The 24,446-nt window shown below is 44.3% G+C and overlaps 2 protein-coding genes and 1 long non-coding RNA gene across 4 annotated transcripts; 1 reads left to right on the top strand and 2 right to left on the bottom strand.

The window, feature by feature from the left end:
- Positions 1-20: 20 nt before the first annotated feature.
- LOC116920798 lies at positions 21-6,013 on the bottom strand. Of its 2 annotated transcripts, XM_045168378.1 has the most exons (6): positions 5,821-6,011; positions 4,271-4,405; positions 3,969-4,205; positions 3,213-3,359; positions 363-617; positions 21-281 (listed from the first exon to the last, which is right to left on the bottom strand). In XM_045168378.1, the coding sequence occupies exons 2-6, from the start codon at positions 4,359-4,361 to the stop codon at positions 253-255; spliced, it is 759 nt and encodes a 252-aa protein (XP_045024313.1). In that variant the 5' UTR covers positions 4,362-4,405; positions 5,821-6,011; the 3' UTR covers positions 21-252. The 2 variants fall into 2 exon arrangements, with proteins under 2 accessions (XP_045024313.1, XP_045024315.1); XM_045168380.1 differs by lacking the exons at positions 21-281; positions 363-617 and adding an exon at positions 1,621-2,197 and having other exon boundaries at positions 5,821-6,013.
- A 1,391-nt stretch (positions 6,014-7,404) lies between these two features.
- On the bottom strand, positions 7,405-23,231 carry LOC116920713 (flocculation protein FLO11; the record flags this gene model as incomplete). The annotated part of the gene is given in 7 exon segments (XM_032926844.2): positions 7,405-8,800; positions 8,963-10,388; positions 10,456-11,045; positions 11,132-11,357; positions 13,419-13,722; positions 15,730-18,004; positions 22,744-23,231. Coding segments are annotated over 6 exon segments (4,752 nt in total). The 3' UTR covers positions 7,405-8,595.
- Positions 11,357-20,029, top strand: LOC116920871. Its single transcript, XR_006642706.1, has 2 exons — positions 11,357-11,636; positions 19,732-20,029. It is a non-coding gene; the product is annotated as an uncharacterized LOC116920871 (long non-coding RNA).
- Positions 23,232-24,446: the final 1,215 nt, after the last annotated feature.

Genomic DNA, 24,446 nt, shown 5'->3' with positions numbered 1-24,446 from the left:
AACACGAAGTACACACTTCGTTTATGTTAATGCCTTTGTATTATGTCTTGAATCGCACGAGATGACAATATAGATTCACGGCAATTATTGTCTTCGGAAAAAGTTATGTTTAAGCAAGTAAAGGTTTAATATAAAGCTGTAAGAGGTATCCCAAGATGGAAGGAAGAAAAGTGAGCGATAGGGGTTTCTATGCAAGTGTTGCGAGTCCGAAACGCCGCCCGTCCGCATCCAATTGTTTGCACACGACTGCCATTAATAGCGGTATTCCCATGAATTGTAGCCTACAATTTTCAATAAAAAAACAAAAAAACAAACGATTCGTTTAACGTAAACTCGAGTAGATAATAAAAGCCAAGTTTTACCAAATGGCCGAAGTGGGTGGCGATAACCCCAGACGTAGGTGCGTTTGATGGGTGACAGGTAACTAGAACGGAAATTAGAAGGCGGACGAGTCCAGGGAACCGTGGCAAGATCCAAAGGGCGCAATTCGGGATATTTGTGCCACCATGGGTCATTAATCCATGAGCTAGGTTTCAGTAGGGCGTCATCGTCCAAGAAAAGACTGGGTCTCCATATTCGGTTGGCCAAACCCCGTCGTGGCAAAATCACACGAGGCTCTATTTCACGATGGGTTCAACATGTTTTCCGGTCATTGGATGGGTAAGCATTAGGTATTCTACACTCATCATCAAGACGATGACTAGGACAAAATAATTGGTGAATATTGCCCTCCCTCCATTGATGCTCTTGTCATTTAATGCCTCCACCCCGTACCCACATTGCCTTGCTACATTACAGTTGAACTGTAAGGTAACCGTCGTAACACAATTTGACAACATTTTGAAGCCAATTATCTACTAAGAGCTACCACGAACAGTCTCTCTGTATATGAAGAAGGTTTTTTGAGAAAACAAAGAACTCTTCGTTCACTTACTTCTTGATGGTCTTTCTTATTGATAATTCAAGCAAAATGGGCCAAGTTGTTGTTGAACGCATGCACGTAGAACGGGAAGAGCTCATGCGACGCGGTCAAGTTCGTGCAGCGAATGCAAAACAGAAAATTGAAAGCAACATTAATTGAATTAGGACTTCAGGTTTGATACCTGGGTAGAGTGCTCCTAAATATCAACTTCAATAAAAAAATTCAACTCGTCATTCAATCAACAAAAGACAGTGACACTTAAAACGATCTTTGTTTTGAACACGCGAAGACGTCGAGAAAAATTGGCGTTGTCGGGCTACTAGCCAGAGTATGGCTGATGTACCAGTCACGCCAACTCTTTAAATAGTTCTTTTTATATAAATAGACTAGGGACCATATCTTGGGCAATACATTGGGTGGAATTGGCGGACTAGCACAGAATGATAAATGAGTCTCAGCTGCTTGTCTGAGATTTTCGGGACAAAACACATGACTGACACAAACAGAAAACGAACACTGTTTCACTGCAATTGTAACTAGAGTCTAAACGATCTAACTAACTAGAACTGAAGTAAATTATTATCACTTCAAATATTTTTCTTCAACCATGGTAGCAAAGACAAATCATTGTTTTGCTAGAGTTGACTACAATTCTAAAGGTCCACAACGTCAAAAAAAAAAACAAAAAAACTTCCTAATGGCGAATCAACCTCCTGGTCAATCGATTTATTGAAACACAGTATCAATGAGGCTTAACGGGGAAAACATAAGGCGAACTTACAACTAAAGGATAGGAAGAGTTTGTGACGACTATCATTCGTTATGGTCACGGAGGGCAGACGAGGAAGACCAGTCGGCTATAGATGACGAGCTAATACGTGTAAACTGCACTACGACAAAATCTACGGTACGCTGTTGTAAATGTGTGGCGTTAAAAAAATGTCTATTAGGTAGGGGGACGAGTACACTGATGAAGGCAATCCGAAGAAGCAAAGAAAGTTTCGATTAAGCCAAGTTGTTTTCAGTCGGTGTAGTGCGGGTCGAAAGTGACGGTTTTCGGTTCGGCAGGTACCCTGGATCTGGAGGCCGAAGCAGCTCTCTCGGTGCCCCTTTCGACGCTGCGGAGGATGTCTTCCACGCTGCCAATGGCGTTATGGCAGTGTCTGTCGTACGGCTTACAATAGCCTACAATTTTTTTCAACTTGTGCAATGCTTTCACGGCTTCATCCAACTCTTCGGGTGAGGCGGTACGGGTTTCTGACCAGGTCCGGAGATCTTCACACGTCAGCGGGAAATATATGCACAGGAGGGGGAGGGAACGTGTTGTTTTAAATGTGCCATTTTTCTTCTTACTTCATTTTATTGTGTTTCTCTCTCGCTTTCACTCTACGGTTTGCGAAGCTGTTCCTATTAAACTGTGGACGCGTATTATGTAAGTTTAACAATCCTAAATTTATTAACAAGGGACTGTTCTTCACTGGGATTGTGTCCTAGAACAATCAAGGTAGGATAACGCTTCTTATAATTGGATAATATTTGCTCTGCTATCGTACTTCTCAGTAGGCTATGTCCCATATTACGTCAACACTTGGATGTATATGCTGTATAGGTAGGTAATAGATACTGGAGATATGCTATGTTGAATCCAACTGAGTAGCCTAACATATTTACACCTTCTGTTTGTTCATGTAAGCATTATTCAGCAAATATGTAATCATAAGGCGCAGGCTGTACAGCGGCCTTCTGTATTGATTGTGTAAACTTGCTATTTGTTGTTGACCAATTTTATATATCATTCAAGCTCAAACAGGATTATTCGCGGGAAACGTAAGGCAGAAGGGGAAAGCGGCCATTATTTTGTTGGAAGAAAAAAAAACAAGTTAAAAGAGGTCCTATTTTTCAGGGTAAGACAGCCGAATTTTGAGCCAATGGCGCAGCTCGATAATTACTCGTTAAAAAATCAAATTGAGAAATGGGCTCACGAAAAGAAAAAAGTTAAGGTTTGCTCTAATCCTATACGAAAGACGGCAACAAACAAGCCAAGAAAAAGAACGAAAAAAAACCAAGTATTTATACAGGCCAAAGTGTCAACTACTGTGTTAATGGCCAAAAAATAAAAAGGTGAACAGAAAATTCCTTTTCGATTCGGGTTTGTTTGTCACGTCTCGTCAATCCTGGCAGTAAATGTATAGCTGTCGCTGCTCATTCTACATTCATTATGCTTCGAACCCTTTTTAAAACTTGGGGCGCATAGCACGTGATGGTGTAAATCGGAGTTCGGAAAACTCACTGAGCAAGTCGTCCAGAGCAGGATCGATCGGCATACCGCGGAGGGAGCTGCTGGGCGGAAGCATGGATCTGCGGGGGGGGACGGATGCCGAACGGGGCTCACGCATCAGCATCACGTCGTCCAACGGCTTCAACGAGGTGGACCAATCTGAATACAGGAGATGTTGTTGGATTACACGCGATAAGAAACACCAACCAAAAAATGTAATTGGAACAGAAAAGCAGTGCGATCATTTCACGGTGATGGAGTTTATCTTTCCAGATCGTAACCCAATAAACTATGGAATTGTTTACGATTTCGACTGCTCATCCATCATACCACTAGAGTGGATCTTGGACAAACAACTATGTAATGTTGTTCTAGCAAGCGTTCCGTTGCCAACAGAAACAAAAATATCCCCGAGAAAAGAATAAGCGAATTTTGGTAATCGTCATTCAACAGAATAACAATAAATATTACCAGTATTTTTTGAAATCTCTTTTAACTTAAACTGCAACGTATGGTAATTAGTTTGCTTACTGATCTGCTGTTAACATGTAACAAAATCAACAATAATAATCTATTTCAAACTCCGTAAAAGTCGATTGTTGGAACGAAACCAGATGAAATCATTTCCCCAGAATTACCATCGAATTGAAATTTCATCTCTTTTACACACACACAAATCGCCTTAAATATACGCAAAAATCAAAAGGCTTGAAGTTCTTATTCTCGTTAGTCACGGTAGCAAACGGGCAATATGCTGAATGGACATACTAGGTCGTTTGCTGTCCAAGACGGGAGCCGTTTCATGAGCCAAAGCGTGCTGTGCGGCTAATCCGGCATCCGGTCTACGATGGAGTGAAACGCCCTTTGGATGGTAGCCATAGGTGTTGGATGCTAGGGGACGGAAGTTGAAGCCGCTGGGCTCCGAACTCGTATAGAGATGACGGCCTTGAGGTCCCGAGGTGGTCGAAGAGCGACGGTCACCCTCGTATCTAGTATCCATGTCACCTGTATCAATCAAATTATTACACAAGTGTCACAGTGTTTTGCTATCTCCGTCATTTGAATTGTACCGTGGAGTCCGCGCATGTTCCAGGTCCAGAATCGAGAGCGGTCCTTTAGGGTTTGGTCTGGGCCTGTGAACCACTCTATATGTCGTTTCATTCTTGATGTCAAGTTGTTCCGGAACTAGACGAGACGATATTCACCTGTGTGCAATACATTATCTATTTGAATCCGATTGAGCTTCATTCGCAAACGTATTCCGATTTGATAGAGTTGTTGCTTAGCAGGGATTTTACGCATATGTTATTTAGTCTTAAAGTTATTCATCCGTAGCAGCCAATGTTGTGCATCAGTTGACAGATATGTTGAATTACGATAAGCGAGTTTGGCGCCCAAAGTCTAGACAACAACACGCCGTAGAAGCAAATGCCTCTTTTACAAGAACATAAAAAGAGTTTGGGTGTCGAAACATATCGCTATGACGCATCCCATGAAAATTTGGCTCTCATCTCCAGACTCTGGGTTTATCGGCCACCCTTATACAAAATAATCAACAATCATGACACGACAATGATAAACAAAAGCTAAAAATACGAATGATGCCAGTCCGCAGTGCCAGCGCAAAAAGAATGTAAGACTAATGGAACAAAAATGGGCAAGGGGTTGTGGAATTACTGGGATATGCGAACGATGATCAGCTGATTGGTGAACGTAATCATTAGAGATATACGTGTTGATGTCTAGCTGTAATATCACAACATTTGCATGTAACCCCGCATCCGGAACGAAAAAATGGCTACAACGGCATGGAGTCAAATGAATTATTCGGGGCTTTCTATATTTAGTTGGACCGCTCCACTTTTAGGCCTTGCTCCCTGGACTAGCTACTGAACCCTTTGCAAGATAGACTATTTAGAACGTGTATGGACGTTAAATGCGTCTACGATGTACGGCAAGAGATCCGGGACCGTATCTTACAATTCCATTTGGGGCTGCTGTGCGTCGTTGTCGGCCCCAAAGACTAAGGTTGCAGCTGCCGCCCTTCCGGCGACCTCTTTATACCTTTTATCCTTTTCCCTGGAATTCTTAGCTGCCGCTCAGCAAGTATTTCACCTTCCCGGTAGAAAAACAAAAAAACAGCAACAACAAAAAAATTGCTCGGTGGAGTATAGGACACGCACGCCTCCCCAAAGCTTGACCAGACGAGAACGTGTAGCACCAAAAGCAACCAAAATCAAGCTTGAGCTATACTTAGACATCGGGCGAAATTTTCTGCTTGAGCTTCGCATTGGCTGCCTGTCCACGTCCTTGACGTTGGTGTGCGCAGCAAAACAAAAATGTATACCGCCTCTTTTTTTCTTTTGAATCTTTTTAAATAAATAAAACAAAAGGCAAGCAAAACAACAAAGCTGTGGCCAGTCGCAATCCAATTCGTCCTAAAGAGACCGAAAATCACGCACCTAGATGGCGTTGTCTAAATTGTATCTCTTGGAACTATTGGCGGGTGCCTGGACTCAGTTTGAAACATTCAAAAATTTTTACCGGAATGCCTCCGAAACGCGCGTGGAGGTTACCATTCAAACTTAGATCTATTATTCATGATTGAGAAGTGACTTACCAAACGTGACTAGGTGAGGATGTGAGTGAGACCGAACTCGAGGGGCCGAATCGGAGCCGATCAGTTCTACGAGATCAGAGCTGCAAACGATCGCAGAGAACTAAATGCTTCGTTTAGGCTCTCTGTGGTCTCTGACCGTCAACGTTGCCGTGGAACAAGTCACTGCGGGACTGGTTACCGTGGGAAGACTCAAGAACGAGAGATACTGAGAAGGAGCGCTAGAGCGGAAGACGGAAAGTGACGCCCCCTCAATTCCCCGGGCAGCGCGCTGTGACGCAGAACTTTGCAATTGGCGATGCTCTCATTCCGTGTGCTTCTCGTTTTGCAGCAACACACTAGCCAAACGATGGCGGAGAGAAAACAAGAAAACATTGCTGACGTTCTGTTGCTATATGAATTTTCATTTGAATTTCATTCCCGAATTACATTTTTATCCACCAAAAACGGTACCTACAAACACTCAAAGTTTACTACGATCCTTGAGTATTAAACGAAAAACTGACAGATGAGATGCTTGGGAAGTGGACCGCTAGATGAAAAGAGAGGCTCTGAAATCTCACGTGTTGGGAGTCCATTTTAGGAGCGTCAGTTTGGTTCAGTAATATTAGCTTCTTCACTTTTTTCCTTTCGCTTTGGCGCTATTGAACCTTTTCTCTCCTGCCGTGGCATGAGTCTATCGTTAGTTACCATCCCTTTAATTAAGGACGAATTCAGTTTTAAAATACGTTTCGCTCTTACCCAAAAAATACAAGTGCATCTGATGTCGATGACCATTCCGCTAAGCCGAAGGTGATTAGTTAATTGATGGAACATTAAAAGTTGGAAGCGTCTGGAATTGGACACTTACCAGGTCTGTAGACAGATTTTGACGAAAGATGACGTTGCACTCACGGGCCAGCCTAATTCCAACAGGCGGGCCGTCCCATCATCCTCCCCGCACTTGGATTTTTTTGGCTGGTTGTGCTGGAAAAAGACAAACCCGTCTTTGATCTCATCCCAACTATCAACATCAGCGGGCTTTTCTTTCGTTACCTAATTGATACAAGAGATACATAATACTCCATCAGATCAACGTCATTCGTTGCGATAGACTTCGTCTTTAGGGGGGTTGCCCGAAATTAGGTCACAAACTTCTTTCGCGGGAGAAGAAGAATCATTTAAAAATATCTAGTTCAGCAGAAGCTATTCTTAGCGAGGAGTTAGAGTCAACAATCATGTCCTTCGGGACGAAGCGAGATGCGTGTTTGCTGAATTCTAGGCGACTATTTACTGCATTGGTTCCAGAACAGCCGCTCAACTCCAAAGCGAGACAGTACAGACCAAAAAAAATAGGCTTGCCAACACCATATCACTTAAGCGAGGTATGCCAGAGTGACCAGGCGGGACGCTATGATTCCCGGGCTTTAATGCTTTCGCCTCTCTCCTATTTTAATATTTTAAGACATTTAAAGGGTCATCCGTCACGAAATTTGTCATGTTAATAACGTTACATCGTTACAAACTTAAAAATAAAAAACAATTGTGCGTCAGACATTACTGCGACGTGGGTTTAAATGGTTTGCGCTGCGTGCAAATTAACACAAATTCGAAGTCTATATAATCTGTATTTTTGCTTAAATCTTCACCTTCGACAAAACTATACCCTTCCAACAACGTTATAGAAAAGAAAATCGTTAATCTGTCGAACAACAAGACGGACAAAAACACAGATGAATTATACTCTCGTCATACACAGCTGTTACAGAATATTTGTCAAAGTATGTTTGTTTTTTAAATGGTTCTTGTAGTTTATAGCACACTAGAGGAGATTTAACCGCATGAAATACAAGAAAAATTCGGCAATCAAGAAAACATTAGTTTTGTTTGTATGTCTGTTTCATTCTTGCTCATCAATTTTAACTTCAAAAACTTCGACCAAATAAATGAAAAGGTGTCGTGCAAAAGGTAACAATAAGAGGGAGTTCTGCAACCCTCTCGTCACCTGAAAGACGGGTTGCGTAACCCACACACACACACTCACACACACACAAAGAATAATCTTATTTAGTTGAAGGACGTAGCCTTTTTCGTATAGTACACCAAAAAACGACGTAAGAAATCAACGTTATCAGCCTATGCTTTTCAAGCGAGGAAATAATTCGAAAGTCGACGTACAATGAACTCGACCGGTTGCTTTCTGGAAGAAAGGGGGATACAAAAGCCGTGCATTTACACATAAAGGAGGTGGGGCCCAATATGACACGAGAAAAAAAAATGATTAAGCGCATGAATTCGGATAAATCGGAGAGGGAGGAATCAAGTGACTATGGTGATATGACCAAAAGAAAAAAGAAATTTTGTTTGTATGTTTTGAGGTTCTCGTGAACTTGGAGACAAACAATTCGACCAATGAGGCGGGGTATGTTGAGAACATGCTTCCAAAACTGAACTAATCATATGAATAAATTAATCAAAAGAAAAAAATATTTATATGCATTATTTCGTGCGTATGATAAGGAGAAGAAAAACCGGTCATGAATTTAGGAAGAAATCGACGCACTTTTCAACTGGTTCTTATCCACTACAACTTGTTTGCATTTCAACAATTTTCGCACAGCCATTTCATAACAGAATTAGATTCCCCGAAGTTTCTAATTAGCCAGGCGTTCTTTGCTGGGAGGTATCCATTAAAAAGAAACCAATCAATTCAGTTTGAAGCTTCAGAGGCCGGAAACGGCCGCACCTTAGAAAATTGAATGCATCTTCTAATAAGAAGAGTAAACGCCGTTTGCCTTCCTAGCTCGGATTTTTCAGGATGCGTTTCTGACGAAAGTCGTAAACTTTGCGACAGAGAAATACCCGGTCGGCCGTTGTTGGCGTGCAAGTCGGTGGTAAGCGTAATCGTCGAGGATACTCTGGCGTTTCACCCGTCACTGACGACATCGCTGCGCCAAAAGGGGGAGGCACTCCTTGTTCCATCATCTTGGCTCGCTTCCGATACCTTTATTCAAAAGAAAACAAAAATAAATAATAAATTATTTTTTCCCTCTTTTTTCTTCTTCCATTTAGCACGATGAATAGGTTACTCGGTAGATGGCATTCCTGATCAATACGAAACACTGAACAAAGATACGGAAATGAGGGGACACTTTTTTCCACACACCTGCAATATTCATTAAAAGTGAGGACATAACATTTGTCTTCGATACACGCGACGCTGCAAACGTCTCGATGTCGCGATGCGAAAATCTCGTCATCTAGATCAGTTACGCGACGTCCGCCTTCCGTGTGTTCCGGTCGATAGTACCAGAGAAGGGACATCATCATTTCGCCATCGTCTGCATTTTCCCATAGGGCAGACACTTTGGCAACAAACGGCAAATCTTTGGCTTTGGGTCCTGATTTGAGGAGAATACAATCACGCATGCGCACGATATCGCCCTGTGTGTGGCTCATGGCTGGATAACACTTCCGCACCGCCGGTAGATCCTCGTTTCTCAAGTGAACTAGTGATTGGAAACTGTTTCCTTCCCATGACCAACCATTTGACCAACGGAGCACAGGTGAAGTGCTCGAAACGGGTGGAACAAGTGGAGAACGAGATTTCGATCCGCCCCGTCTAGGTTCCAATTTTGCAGTCGGGTGGGGCGCGTTGGTGTTGTCTGTAAGAAGCCGGACAACTGGTGAGGTAGCTCGTACCATTTTGAGATATTCTTTTGTTCTATTCATGCTTTTGATTGTTTTCTTGGTAGCCATTTTCCTATGAGGATCAATCATCACTCGACTCTTGACCACGTCCGGAAGGATGAGCTTGTCGCGACACTTCCGAGCTGTTCCATTCTTTGTTCCCGCTTTCGTATCGGACGTCAACAACGATTGATCATCAAATTGCTCACCACACGTTTCCGTCAAGTCACCCGGATGTTGTAGTTTGTTTTTGTGCCGCTTTCGACCGGATATTTTATCCAGCTCTATTGTAATAACGTCAGATCCAAGCCGTTTGTATTTCTTCATTTCCTGACTATGGCAACTGAGCGTAGAGTGACCATCACCCACGAACTCGTTGGGATCGGAGTCCGAGCTGGTGAGCGATAACGACTCCGAGAGACGAGTGTTATTATCGACCGCTAGATGGCGCGCATTGCCGATTTCTGAAACGCAATGGCAGCAGCATGTTTTCGAACAGTTTTCAACACTACAACCGGAATTGCTGCTGATGCGACTGCGCAGCCGGGACGATACGGGACTCGGCGGAAAGACACTCGACAATGATTTCTTCTTGCGATTGTTGTCGTTATGATTATTGTTATTGTTGTTATTGTTGTTTTGTTTTTCCAGCTTCTCTGTGCTGTCGTCACGATGAAAGTCATCGTTTTGATTAGAGGTAGACGTCGGCTGCGGATCTGCAGCCGTTTCCAATGGTCCAGTGGCGTGAAGTAACAGTTCAGGCAAAAGGGACGGAACTGCTGGTGAACTGCTCGAGCTGCCAGCTGCGCCACCGATGGGCGGCTGAACCAACGCCACTTGACTACTGGGGTGAGGGATCACTGAATGCGATATGGAATTCGGCCCGGACCTCTTACCCTCACCTAATTTTAACACAAGAAAAATAATGATCTTCTTTTCATTCGTAGTAAGCCTCTTTCATTGCCGTACCAGTAAGGGGCCCAGCCAATGCGTTTTTTGGACAAGTCGGTGAAGACTGTCCAGAACAGGAGCAATTGGCGTTGAGGCAACGGCTGGCGTAGGCCGTTGCGGCTGCGGCGGAGCCTACCATCGGCGCACCGCCAGCAAACGGGAAAAAGCTTCTTGTCGACGAGGGTGGTGCCAACATAGTAGATGGATGAGCTGAAGATGCTGTACTGCCAGCTTCAACTTTGGGGCAGGTATTGTTGCCATTTGCAGGTGTGCCACTGACGCCACCTACGCTACTGCTGTTCCCACTGCCAGAGGCAGTTGCCTCGGTGGCGGCCAACGGAAGAGGATTGCGGTCGTCGTGCATGCTGGAGGATGAAGGCAATTCGACAACTGATCTGCTCGAATCACGGGCCAATCTCCAATCAGGCCCCAAGCCGCAAGGGCTCGCCGTAGGTAAATAGCGCGTCAAAGGGCTACAAGGTGGAGGACCAAGCGTCTGATACCGGTGTAGGTAATGTGCCAGTTCCGCGTTGGTCGATCCAACAAAAGGAGAAGGCGCTGCTAACGCGTAGGCAGAGTAACTATCGGCCAGAGCCACTGGAACAAACCTAATTTTTATCCAAATATATAAATATAGAAATTGGGAGTTAAAAACCAACCCGTCCAATGGAAGACTTGGCAACATTCCACTTACCCTGATCCAGGTGGTGGCAGCAAGGCAAATCCACGATAATAGGAGGGCGCGGCAAAATGAGCGGCCGAATAGAGCGGTGGAGGTGGTGGATAAAAAGAGGCGTAGGGAATGTCGACAGGCGGTCGGTACAGGGAAAACGCTGGAGTAAGACGGGCTGCCGCCGTCATGTACGATTCGGCAGCCTGGATCGGATTGCTGAGTACTAACGGCACTCCACCAAAGCTCACTGTCGGAAGAGAAAAATTGCAAAAAAAAACAAGATTGGCTAGGTCAGCACAACACAGAAAAACAACCACTCATGCGAGATAAGTGCGAACTTTTCCCGATTTCCTGTTTTCGGAGATTTGGCAACACTGTTAAAACGATTTCGTCATGAAAAGAGGAGGATAACAACAACAAAAAAACAAGTTAAGACGCAATTTTTTATCTTGTGCACATCGGAACAGGGTCGACTGCACTCAACATCCTCACTGCAGTGCTATTACACAACCGTCGATGGTCGAAGGTAAAGGTATTTTGACGTCGCTATGACGTAAGTCCTTGACAACCAGTTCGCACTGCAACTTGGCGCCAAAATATTTTCTCTGTGAGCCTAAGCCACAAGGGGATGTCAACGTTGTTTCCCTCCAGATAATAACGTCCTTTACGACCATAGGGAAAGGGGGATCTTCTCAAGGTTAACAATTCCAACATTCAGCTTTTCCTGTTTTTGTTACCGGGATCTGTTTGATCATCAACCGGTTCGCACAACAATCAAGTTTGTGTGACCGTGACCAGTGTTCATTTCATTGGCGAAAAAGGAAAATATTTGTGATTCGTTTTCTGCTATATCTCATTGCTACGATATGTATACACGAATAGATTCCCCCAAACACGAAACAGATAAATGATAAGTAAGGTAGTATTTAGCAAACTTACATTGCACGTTTGACTGTGGCTGTACACCAAATTGACCACAAACAATGTTTCCTTTCTACACAATGTGCAACACGCGGAACACAAAGAAACCAAAACTAATTGTGGAAGATGAGAGACATAAAAATTTGCACAAGTCTCTATGGACTATCGACTCCTCCTTGTTTCCTTATCCCAACGGTAGACTGAGTTGATCTCACACGCGTGCACGCACACCAAATCGAACGAAACGCACCAACTTTAACCGCACACAGCTAGCAGAGCCGAAAGACCCGCGTACACTGGCTGGCTGAACACCCGTATTCGCATTTAATGCCTTCAGGGTGCGTTCGGAACCAAGTGCTAGGGACCAATGGAGAGTTTCACACGGTAAAAGAGAGGGGAAGACGAGGGGGGCGGCAATGTGGCGAACCCCCTAATCTTTTTTTCCTTCCTTTTGGCTTCAACTATCGATTTATGACAATGTCGATTGGCCATTGATCGATTTAATTTGGGTATCGATCTTCAGCGTTTCAGAAACTAATGTTTTACAGTGAAGCATTCAATGTAATCGTGAGCTTATTTTTATCGCGATATCATCTACAGTGAAGCTTAAACTGATATCATAAAAAATGAACTAGAGCCATGAAGTCGAAGGAGGAAAAAATGTTATTTAAATAAAAAAATTGAGGTTATTCTTGTCTGGAAATGGGACCACGCGGTCCGAATTAATTAATGATTTTGCCGATGTCGATTCACGAGTCTAAACAATCGATATAGATTGCGACAATGTGACGTCACGCAGGTTCTTTCATACGCTCTTTTTTTTCCTCTCATTTATTTATCAACCCCTCCATCCTTGCACACTTTTTTTTATGGGTTCTCGCTGTGACGCGTCAGTGAGAAAACGAGAACGGCAGGACGGGAATCCAACAAACAAAACAAAAATAAGAAAGGTCTGTGTCCTCAATGCAAAAAAGGGGGGAACTAGCAACTGGAAAAGAAAAGAAAAAAACCTGGTTCACTGCTTGCTTGTAGCGGGCCGTCGAGTACAACGTACGCTCGAGCTCAAGCCCCTCACAACAGCTGACGACGGGGCCCTCTGTCCAACCAATGGCTCAAGAATATAGTTGCACGCAGCAATTTCGGCCAGTGAACTTTTATTCGTTTTTTTATTTAATTATTTATTATTCCTTCTTCTTTTTTTTCTCCTCCTCTCAATTCCTTTCAAGTTGTCTTATAAGTAAAAAGAGGGCGCCGATCATTTGATTGCGCAATTTGTTTTTAAGGATAACGAAAATAGTACCCACACAAAAAAACGAACAGAAGCAATGGTTTTGATTTAATAATTGAAATTAATTGTGTGTAGAAATGAATTCAAAAGTGAACTGACCTGAGGGCAAAGATGTGGCCGCCACGCGTTCCGATGACCAGCCTTTGTCGCGGTCTTTAGTCATGTTATGGCCGCCGGAACTGTTATTGCCGGACGTTTGGAAGGACGAGTTGGGCGATGAAGAAACTTCCGACGTTGTTCCTCCAGCTGGATGGTGATGTTGTTGATCTTGATGACGTGACGGCGTTCTTTCCTGCTGTTGCTGCTGCAAATTTGGCGGCCGCATGTTGTACAAAGCGCCCAACGGACTGTAACTGTCTTGCGCGTCAGTTTGCACCGTTGGCTGCTGTTTCGCTTGTTGTGTCTGTGGTTCGTTTTCAAGACAACGGCAAACATCAAAACAAGAAACTTGAAATATCGTAAAAATGTGTAGTAGAGAGAAAAGACTTGAGAAAGGAAAAAAAGGGCAATGAATGCCATCAACAGGCAACGGTGTCTACCCAACCAAAAACTCGAGAACCAGTCATCACAAACGAACGAGTGAATGGCGGCTATATACCTGGCTAGGATACCTTAGCACGATATACAGATAAACCCCCCCCCCAAAAAAAAAACAAGTGGAAGAAAGAGGGAGAAATTGGGAAGCCAAACAATCATCGTAATAACAGAAATACAGTAGCATATGAAAGATATAAAAAGACGAATGGTAAAAAGAAGCGCTCTAAATCTTAACGACCTAGTTGCCGAAACCCAATAAAGGTTGCATAACCAAGTCACGAATTTTTTCCCGATGTCATTGTCGTAAAGAAAAGAAGAAAAAAAAAAGGGAACAGAACTCTAGTGACAAAAGGAGGATTTAGAGGGCGCCCCCTTTTTTTTTCTTTTTTGAATTGACACTTATTTTTTTCTTCGGTCTGAAAGATATCCCCGACCCGCCCATCACTTTATATCCTCAACAAGAACAACAATGGACCACGAAAAAAAAAAAACTGCTGTTGGCGGCAGAGACAAATAACGTGTTCGCCAGAGCCGACTTTCACGACCGCTGCACAACAGATGCAGCAATGATCCCCTCCCTTTTCGGCTGCGGTCGACTTGGCGTACATCGTTTGCTCTTCGCCACCTTCTTGTCAAAGACACGAAGAATCGCTGACAACGTGTAATAGCTCATCCCATTTGATCTCTCTATTTCACGAGACGAAAATCGTCGAAATTGATTAGAATGACAATCGTCTGAAAGGTTCCTTACGTGGCGCTGTCTGCACGACGTACACCGGTAAAACGAGTGTCGAACGACGACACACTGTCACATCTTGTCACCAAAGCCATGCGACTCGATTAAATAACGGTGAACATTTCTATTCAGCAGTACATTCACTGTGAATGTTTACAAAGAGTCCGTCTTTAGTCAACAAAGTATGTCAAAAGCTGGAAATATTCTTAACTGATACTGAATAAACAACTGGCATCACCAATATTTACTGTTAACAGTCTAGTCCAGTCACTAGGTTCGCAGCTGAGAATGAAAGCTGACGTAGTCTCCTTTCAGTATACCAGAGTCCACTTGTTCCCGTTGACAAACAAGCCCATTAATGAGCATTACATGCCGGATTAAGCCTTAATCCTCTCTGACAATGACGGCCGTCCTCTTTCCAACTGGAAAACGGGCATCTCCGCATGTCATTTTATTTTATTATTTTTTTTGTTTGCCCCAATATGAGTGTACTACGTAGTTTATCGATCAGCCGAGCTACCACAATCGCGAATATGTTATACACGTCTGGAAGCTTATCTTTTTGGAAAACACTGTCATGGGGCAAATCGTATCTCTGTCGTACAGATATGATTCGATAAAGAAATCATGTGCTATCATCGTAGGGAAAGTCGTATCCTACACCCACACGTCATCAGGGAATACAATTCTCGGCGTCTACATCTGCGATATATACGTAGCGACCCCCCCACCCCTTTGAATTGAAAAGACGCTGACTGTCATCGGTTCATGACAGATCCAATTGTCGATCTCAACCGTTTGTCAAAATGACCCGCATCGACTGGTCAAAGTCTTTCATAAATTCCCAATTGGATAGAATTGATTATGTACGTCTGGGCTACTGCTATTCATATGAAAGCGACCGTGTCCCCGTTCTTTATTTCTATATCTCGATTCATGGGGCATGTGACGCCGCAATCGTGATATGCTTTATACGCCCTGAGATCCCTTGAGGCCCAAAAGACCCACAGGTCCATTAAAGCAACGATTACTGAGATTCTCTACCCATTTACTCTGATACGCCCCACATTGATGGTTATAAGCTATTATTCCGTATAAACAAGTGTGCAGCGAAGAAACCAAGCAACACGCACTAACCGGACGTTGGTGAGCGGGAGCAACTCTGGAAACAGGTTGGATGACATCCATTGGCGATGAACGAGGTCCGCAATCAGAGCTGGTCGTAGTCACTTGCCTCTGATAGGTCTTTGATGAAGAAGTAACACTGTTGCCATTTTGCTCGCTACCCGACGACGATTGATGGTAGGTGTTACTCTTGGTAGTGGTGGTGGTCTGTTGATGACCATCCACCTCCTGGTGGTGAAAGATGTTGGCAGAGAGGCGAAGAATGTGGCTGTTGGTCGATGTCGAAACGGCCGTCGACGTCGAGCAACTCTCCACGCACGAAATGTTCTTTGTGATCTTTGTTAAGGCCGGCTTCTTTTTCTTATTCAAAGTGGGAAGCCTTTTTGATTTGCCAGTCGGCCGTTGGGTCTTTGGCGACGGAATGACTTTGGTTTCACGTTGGACCTCATCGGCCGAATCGGCATCGCTACTGGACAACGATCGCGGCTGGGCTTTCCCGCGGCGAGGCTTCGGGCTGTCCGGCCACTGCTGCGAACTGGCGGCCAAGATTGCCGTGGCATTGAGACTGGCCATCCTCTTGGGCATGACCAAAGCAGCCAAATCGACCGGTGCAACTTCCATCGACTGACGTTGCTTTTTGCCGGTGGCTGGCGCCTTGGCGGCAGGCCGTTTCTTCTCCGATTTCCTACTCCGGCTGGCCTCTTTCTTCCTCGCATTAGCAGAAGATTTATTGCTCACTATTTTCTTGTTCTTGTTGTCAACTGCCTTATCGATTGCCGTCTCATTTTCTTCGCTGCTGTCGCTGCTGCTGCTGCTGCTGCTGCTGCTGCAATCGTCGGCACTCTGGTCAGAGTCAGAGGCGCTGGAGAAGATCCGCGTTGCGTGCTGTTTCTGAGCCAGCGGATGTCGGATCTCGCTCTCGTAGAGGCAGTGCACTTTAGCCATGGCGTTCAGACAAGCCAATCGGCGTCGTTGGTTAGGTCGGCGAAGAGAACCAACTGGCGGAGGAGACTGGTCGGACGGTTCGTTTCTCTTGACGGACCGGTTGCGCAAATGGATCGACCGGTTCGTCTTCTTTCTTCTCCTGCCCTTGGAAGACGACTGTTCTGAAGACTTGCTGCTGCTGCTCTCACTACTGCTGCTGCTGCTGCTGCTGCTGGAACTATTACTGGAACTGCTGGCCGAACTGCTGTCACTGCTGCTGCAACTTTCACCTCCCGTTTTGTCCGAAGTGACCAACGTGTCGATCCACGGCTGTCCGGAAGCCACTCGTTCAATAGATTCCACCATGTGCTGCAAATCACAAGTCATTTTGGTTCGACCAGTTTTCTGAAGATTTTTGCAACTGGTTTTGGGGCTGGAGGCCATGGCTGGATGATGATCGACATTCTCCTGATGTTCTTGGTACATGGCAATGGCCACTTGCCGACTGCTAGCGCCGACACCCACCAAACTTGCCGTACTGCTAGAATCAGCACTGCTGGATGTCGTGCTGGTAGAGATCAAGGCGATAACAGTCGAGGTGGTGGTGGTGGTCGACGACGACCCCATACGCGTAACAGAAGACGACGTGACCATCTTCGTCGATCGCGATTTCTTGCTGCTTTCTTTCTTCTCTTTTTGAACCAGAGTGACGACTGACTGGCTTTTCCTTCCGGCAGCCGAATTGGCGCCGCATTTCTGACCGAATTTACTGCGAGCCGTGACGTTCTCGTTATTGGCCGTCTTCCTAGTTGTTGTCGTTTTCTTCTTGAGACAAGATCGGAAGTTAGACATGCGTGATCGATTGGTAGTTACGGCAACCGTCGACGCTACGTCTGCAGAAGAGCCAGCTTTCTTGCGGCAAGCTTTCGGATTGATCCGTCGCAACAGTCCCCTTCGCTTTCGGTTGGCATTGGTGACGAGTTTCACGGCCTCTTTCTTCTTCCTCAACTGGCCGCTATCGGTGACGAGGAGTCCCCTCGAACGACGGTTACCACTGGGCGGTGTCCGACGAGTGGCCATTCTTCCCATAATTTTTCTTGCTGAATTCCTCCTTGCAAAAACGGTAGGAACTCAACCGCCGTGAAACGACTACTGTTTTTTTTTTCAGACGGAGCAGATGACATCCGGCGGCGACATCCTGCCTCTTCTTGTTTCTTGTTTGTTCGTTTTGTTTTTAATCGCTCTTCCCGTCGGAATCGAGATGACGTTGCATGACACGAACCCGACGGCAGGTCACGTCTTTCGACGGACGACGCAGTCAACTGGCTCTGCTTTCTCCCCTCCACCTCCTTATGGGAAATTCCTGTTGGATAAACCAAAAAAATAAAAAATAAAAAAATCTTCAAGAATTAAACGAGTCGAGTATATACATGGAACAAGAACAAAAACAAGTCGACGTTTTCCAAAATTAATGACCTTCGATCCTATCATCTGGAATTATTGGCTAGCAGTTTATCGCAGCAAGCGTTCTATTATCCTCATAGTAAACTGGTTTTTGGTCTGATTACCGAGAAGAGATCATTTGCAATCGACTTGTCTGTTCTTGATCGCAGTTTATTTTGTACAATAGGAAAGAAAACACAAAATAGGGGAGCAACAGGCAACAGATTTGTTTGATTAGATTCAGTGAGTGAGCACCAACTTTGTGACGCAAATAATTGAGCTAAAATCGAACGGAAATGAGCGACTAGGAGGTGCGCTGCTGTGGCACATGTGTCAACTGTTAAGCAATACATTATTCCTTTCCAGTTGAATTCAATGCGCACTCGCTAATGGCATGTGGAGGAGTTGGGTGAGGTATAGGCCATAGATGATACGCTCTGTATGTTTTAAGCTATATAAGTACACTAGTATATAGGCTACTGAGGAGATGTTATCGATCGAATATGTGTGTGAGTGAGTCTTTGCTAGCAGAGCATTCCCCCCCTACCCTAGTTGGCAAGTTGGAGCCGTTGCATATAGCTGTACACACACACACATATATATATATAGAGCACGCAGTTCGGGAGTAGTTCGGGAGCCGAGCCGAACAAAGAAGCTGGGAGGAGCTCTATTGGATCGATAATATAACCAACCGAAAAAGCAAAAAAAAATAAAAATAAAATAAAATAAAAAATAAGTAGAAAGAAGACGAAGCCAGCCAGTCAGCAGCAGCAGCAGCAGCAGCGGCAACCATCGATAATCGAATGCAATCTGCTGTCTCTCTGTCGTTGGCCATGTCCGCGTGTAGCCCTTTCTATTGCCCTAACCAATCCTTTTCCTTTAACAACGACTTTATGACTCCAAGGTGGCATGGCCCTTTCGGTGCTAAAAGTTCATAATGCCACGATGAAATTATCCGTAACTCGATCCAATCATCAACGACTTTGCGGCAAACAGGATTTTTTTTTTTTTTTGAATCTCTACGAACGAAAATGAACAAAAATGTGGATTTTGATCCAAACGACTGTAGGATGACATCATTTAGAGTCAAAACTTTGTGATTGTACATTTTGTCAAGTGACTCGTGAGTCCACGTTAATAAGAGCCGATCGAGATCTGGCGACGCTGTGCTACCAATGATCACGAGATGCCGTTCATTTCACGATCACCTCTATCCTAGATTTCCCTTTGGCTTCTTTCTTTCCTTTTTTCTATCTTCCTTTCCCGTCTTATTCTTCTTCTGTATAGTGTTGTCCGCTTTGGGTCTCTACACCGCCGTAGGTGATTTGTCCCGTTGGCTCACGACGCGCTGTTCCAACACCCGCCCTACACACACACACACAGGGATACATCCAGTTGGCGTATGGTGTATACGTCGTTCTACACAAAAGTTGAACGAAAAAAACAAAAACAAAACCAAAGTTTTCTCTCTTTTCGCCAGAGGGCTTATGTGATACGAGTTTTAGATCGGTTTACATATAAAAAAGTGATCAATGAACTTTGGAGACTCTTACTCAACGCGTAGTCGTAAACAAAGCTTGTTGAACTTTTGCATGAATTTTCTTTTTCAATTAATCTTGACTCGAGAACTAATTTGTTTATTTATAGAGCGCTTTAGTGCAATGTCGGCAACTCGATCGGAATGCGACGCATCTTTGGAAAGGATCAAACAGGACTCAAAAGAAGTCGATTGGACGTGTGGAAACCATTGGAATGGCAACCAGCTGATAACAGGAATTTCATCGTTGTTGTTTTGTTTGTTTTTGTTGTTGTTGTTGTTGTTTTTTCCGAATGGTACTATACACAAAACATGTAAACGGATAAAGAGTTGAAAGCCGCGATACAACCTGCTGTCTGCGGGTGTTTCGTTGTAAATCTGTTATGCTAAATAAACACGTTTCTTCTTGCTGTTCTTTCTCTCCCCCCCTTGCCTTTTCCATTTATCTACAAATAATATTTTAGGGGCTGTTGCTTGAAGTGCGGGACACGCAACCCTATACGTTCCCAATGTGCACTGCTATATATTGTATCTCGACTAGTGGGTGTACTCGGCCGTGTTGAGGAACATGTAGAAGGAAAAAGAAAAAAAAGAAAAAGAAAACAACAAAATTATGCACGTAGAAGACTCTTTTGTGCCTCTTCCCTCTCTTCGTTTCATCATTGTTGGGTCGCGTGACCAAACCGGGCCATCGTGAGAGCCATCAATTCTGGCACGCCAAAGCGTCAAGCCAGTTGAGATTTACGTGTATAGACCAAAGCCAGTCTATATAATACCTTATACACTTGTATTTCTAGTTTTAGTCCTGCATTTCATACGTCCTGCATTTCGTCTTATTCCCCTTAGAAAAACGAAATCCCCCCCAAAAAAAAAAGCAGAATAAAAATATCATAATAATTAAGTAATAACTGCAACTGGCTGAGCCCGGCAACCTCTAAGATATATACGTCGCTTGCATCTCTTTTTAGCTAATGACAGAGGGCCTGGTCCCTATGGTCGCTTCATTTACACAGAAGAAGTCGTTCAAGCCAAATGAAAGAAGAGGCTCCATAGGACTACAAATGAAGAGACTTGAAATTACAAGAATAATCGTCAGAATGACGATGCCAGAAACTGTTTGAAAATGGAAGCCAAATGATCCTTTGATGGCGATCGCAAGCAGGCAAGTATTATACAAAACTACAAAGAGCTCTCTAGAGCTCTGTCTTGATTCTTTCTCTTGTACGCTGCTGCTACAGTTTGCCCTTCACGTTTTTGTTTTGTCCTCTTTATTTCTCTCTCTCAAATGTTCTAGCCCCCGTTTTCCTTTCTTGACTTTCATTTTCTTCTTGTTTTCCATCGTCAACCCCTCACCTCTTTCTCTTTCTTCCGCATTGTATCGAGACGAGACATTGGTAATAAGTGAGCGTTGTAGCAGGAAATGGGAGGAGGGTAGCGCACGCGACTCCGGAGCTTTTAGAGGGGGCCATATAGGAAGACGTACGTGTAATACACACACACACACACACACACACATACACTCGCGGGGGCTATATACTAAATAGAGTTTTTGCCTGCTGCTGCCTCCTCCAGCTGCTTGTTTCTTATATTACTATATCCTGCTTCCTCATTTCTCCCCCCTCCCCCTCCTCTTACCTACACAACAATTTCGTTCTTATTTCCCAGTGTATTAGTTGGCCGCCTGTGTGTGTGTCTACCATATAGGGCGAGTTATGCATCGGTTGAACACAGGGAAAGAGGAAGCAATTGCGAAGGGGGTGAGACTGTTCACATAGAAAAAAGACCAAGAACGGAAACTTGAACAACCAAGTGGAAACCCTTTCGATGTCGCCTCATTCACGTACGCGCTATATACGCAATAACGTCTGTACGCTCAGCCCTGTTGGCAATTGGTTTATTGAATTGTTTTCGCTGAACGATGTACACAGTCGTTGTTTGCTCGTGATCATCCTATAGCCTTATCCCACTGAGCAGCACAGAAAAAGGGAAACAGAAGAATGAGATAAACTGCAGATTAGAAAACAATAACGTCTGTGTGAAAATATTCAAAGATGCCACCGGAAAAAGACAAAATTCCTTTTTTAAAAAAATATATATAAGCCTCGCGAATTTACTTTGTTGAGAGAAAGCGGGCCGTCGAGTTTGAAGTGATTGAAGGGATAAAACAAACCCATTGACCCAGTGATTAAGAACACAAAGGCTGTAGCAAAAAATTCCTAGATTATTGTTGTCACATCCATCGCTATGTAGTCCGTCAAAATAAAGGCTTGCCGTCCAGGCTATATGACAAACTACTGGTATAGACTACCAAATTTGTTTTCTTTTTATTCCCCTTCCTTTCTCTACTTTCCTTTCTTTTTTAACCATTTTTCAACAAAACAAAAACAAAAAAACAACAAAACAAAACAAAACAAAAAGCGGGCCACATAGTTGCTAGTGAATGTTTATAGGGGCGTTGTCCGGCCCCGGATATCTCTCTCGGCTTGTTGTGTGTGTGTAGCTGTTTGTCTACTGCACGATATGTGTGTGAAGGGTGGCAAGATAGAAAGAAACGAAAAACAAAATACACCCACGAACCACCCTCCAAACTCCTTTTGCCATTTTCTCTATTCTTTCTCATTTTCTCCGGTTGGGAAATCTTCATTTATCGCTCCCGAAATGATTGCGTCTCTTTGTTTCGTTTTTCCATTGTTTTCTCTTTCGCTCCTCGTTTGATGAATCCGTAATTCCTTTTGGTTTCATCCGTTCTGTTTTACTCGGTCCTTTGCGATTTGACAGATTATGACACTCGACCTATCCATCAACACACACACACACACACAACACACCCTCTTTGTTCTAAACTGCTCTCGAGAGTCACTCGCCCGTAAAAACGGGAACACTCGAACAACAACAAATAAAACAACGAACAAAAAAAGAAAAAGCTGAAGGTAAACCCAAGATAACTAGTTGGGTCGGCAAGAGGACGGCCAATCAGCCCGTGATATTCGTAGCGTTCGATTTATTCCTTTATTAGTCCTTGTGGTGTTTAGCTCTTCGCTCTTCGGATGAATGACACCAGAAAACGGAGCACAAGATGAAGAATCGAAATAAGACGAAATGAAACAACAAAAAAGACTCACCCCTCTGCACGATGAGAATCTCGTCTTGCGAGTCACTCACTCACACACGGCACATACGGCGCGCAAGCAGACGGCACGCACAGCACTCGCACGCACACATACACAGACTGACGACTGCCAGTCAGAGAGAAGTCGGAGGGAGAGGCGGGACGTTTCGTGAACAAAATCCGTAAAAGAAAAAAAAGAGCCAGCGAAACGAGAAAAGGGAGAGAAGGAAAAAAGAGAGAGAAATAAAGAGACGCAAGAAAAAAAAAAAAAAACTCCGACCGTATTCCACCGCACGGTTTTCTCTCTCACACACACTTGTGCTGCTCTTTGGCTTTGGTTAGAAGGTTTTCCAGTTTTTCTCCGTTTTGGCGTTTTGTGGGGAAAAGAAAAGGAGCCGATGAAGAACGAATAGCAAAGAGATGAAAGAAAAAAGGCCTGAAATAAACAACAAGAAGAAAAAAGTAGGGAAGAATGGGAGAGAAAAGAAGAATGTGGAGTGATGCGGACGGGAACCTCACTCTCCGTTATTCCCCCTCTTCAAGTCCGCTCTGCCTATACTGGCTGCGTGAAGCTCACTCACGAACTTTCTTCCCATTCTCTTGCCTAACCACTACCGTCAAGCTCCACCCACCCGTCCCCTCCTTTATCGTTCCGTCACCGTTTTCCATCTTTCCACCCGTTTCCTCCTTTTTCTGCCTTCGACGTCGTTGGTGGGACAACTGCTACGCTAGAGCCATCTACCGTTTGGTCTTGACACTTTCTTTTACTGACACCTTGCGACGACTGTATCAACCACATCCATTTGCCGTGTCACGAAGGGCAATCAATTTTATCCTCGTCCAAATTACGTCACAATGCTATGACCTAAATCTTGAAACTGATGTGTCAGCGTCAACACGAGTCCAGCGTCACTCAAACCTTGTCCGGAATACCGGAAGAAAAATGACAAAAATTGCATTGCATTCCTTTTCTCGATGTTGCACACAATCGGGATATTCGCTGATGCTTTGGCGGATCAATCGGCAATGTATCGTCCTACCATGGGGAGTAGTCATGAAATCGCCGAACTGCACCATCGATCGGGAACAATGAAGCGGCCAGATGCAGTCAATAGACGCCCGTAGTGAAAATAACGCATGCTTGTTTTCGATTCCATTTGGGGCCGGATCTCAACGGGCGGCGCTATTTAGCCAAAAAAATTGATCCACTCCCACTCAATTAAAAAAATAAATAAATAAAAAAAAATAAAATGTTCTTTCAATAAAAAGCACATTATGTCGTGGCTTATATTTTAAGACAAAGTCGTGTAGTAAAGCTATTTAGCTATTGTTAGCGGAAGCGTAAACGTGACTTGTTGTCAGACTTATGGGCGGTGGTGGCAAGGAATTGAGATTGTTTATTTTGGAAGTGAGTTGTACACGTCGTTAGAGCCGTCCCAAATGGCTACACGGTGCCTGCGCATATCATGTCGGAACCGACGCGCACACCCGTGATAACCGCGGCCGTATCGTGCGTGGCAGGGAACAGCCCCACCCTGTACGAATGCAAGTCGGCGACAACGTTCGTTCACCCCCCTCTTCCTAACAAACAACGCAGTACCGTCAGAATCCCAGCCTCTTGCGCCAGCTGGTACCTATATATAGCCTCATTAAACAGTTTGCGTCTTTTCGTTTCATCCGTGTCGTCGTTGTTCTATTTCATAGCCGCCCCGACGT

The sequence above is a fragment of the Daphnia magna genome, linkage group LG1 (genome assembly GCF_020631705.1).
Source record: "Daphnia magna isolate NIES linkage group LG1, ASM2063170v1.1, whole genome shotgun sequence".
Classification (NCBI taxonomy): domain Eukaryota; kingdom Metazoa; phylum Arthropoda; class Branchiopoda; order Diplostraca; family Daphniidae; genus Daphnia; species Daphnia magna.
The sequence above is the reverse complement of the archived record's forward strand: the minus strand, read 5'-3'. Positions and strand labels throughout refer to the sequence as shown.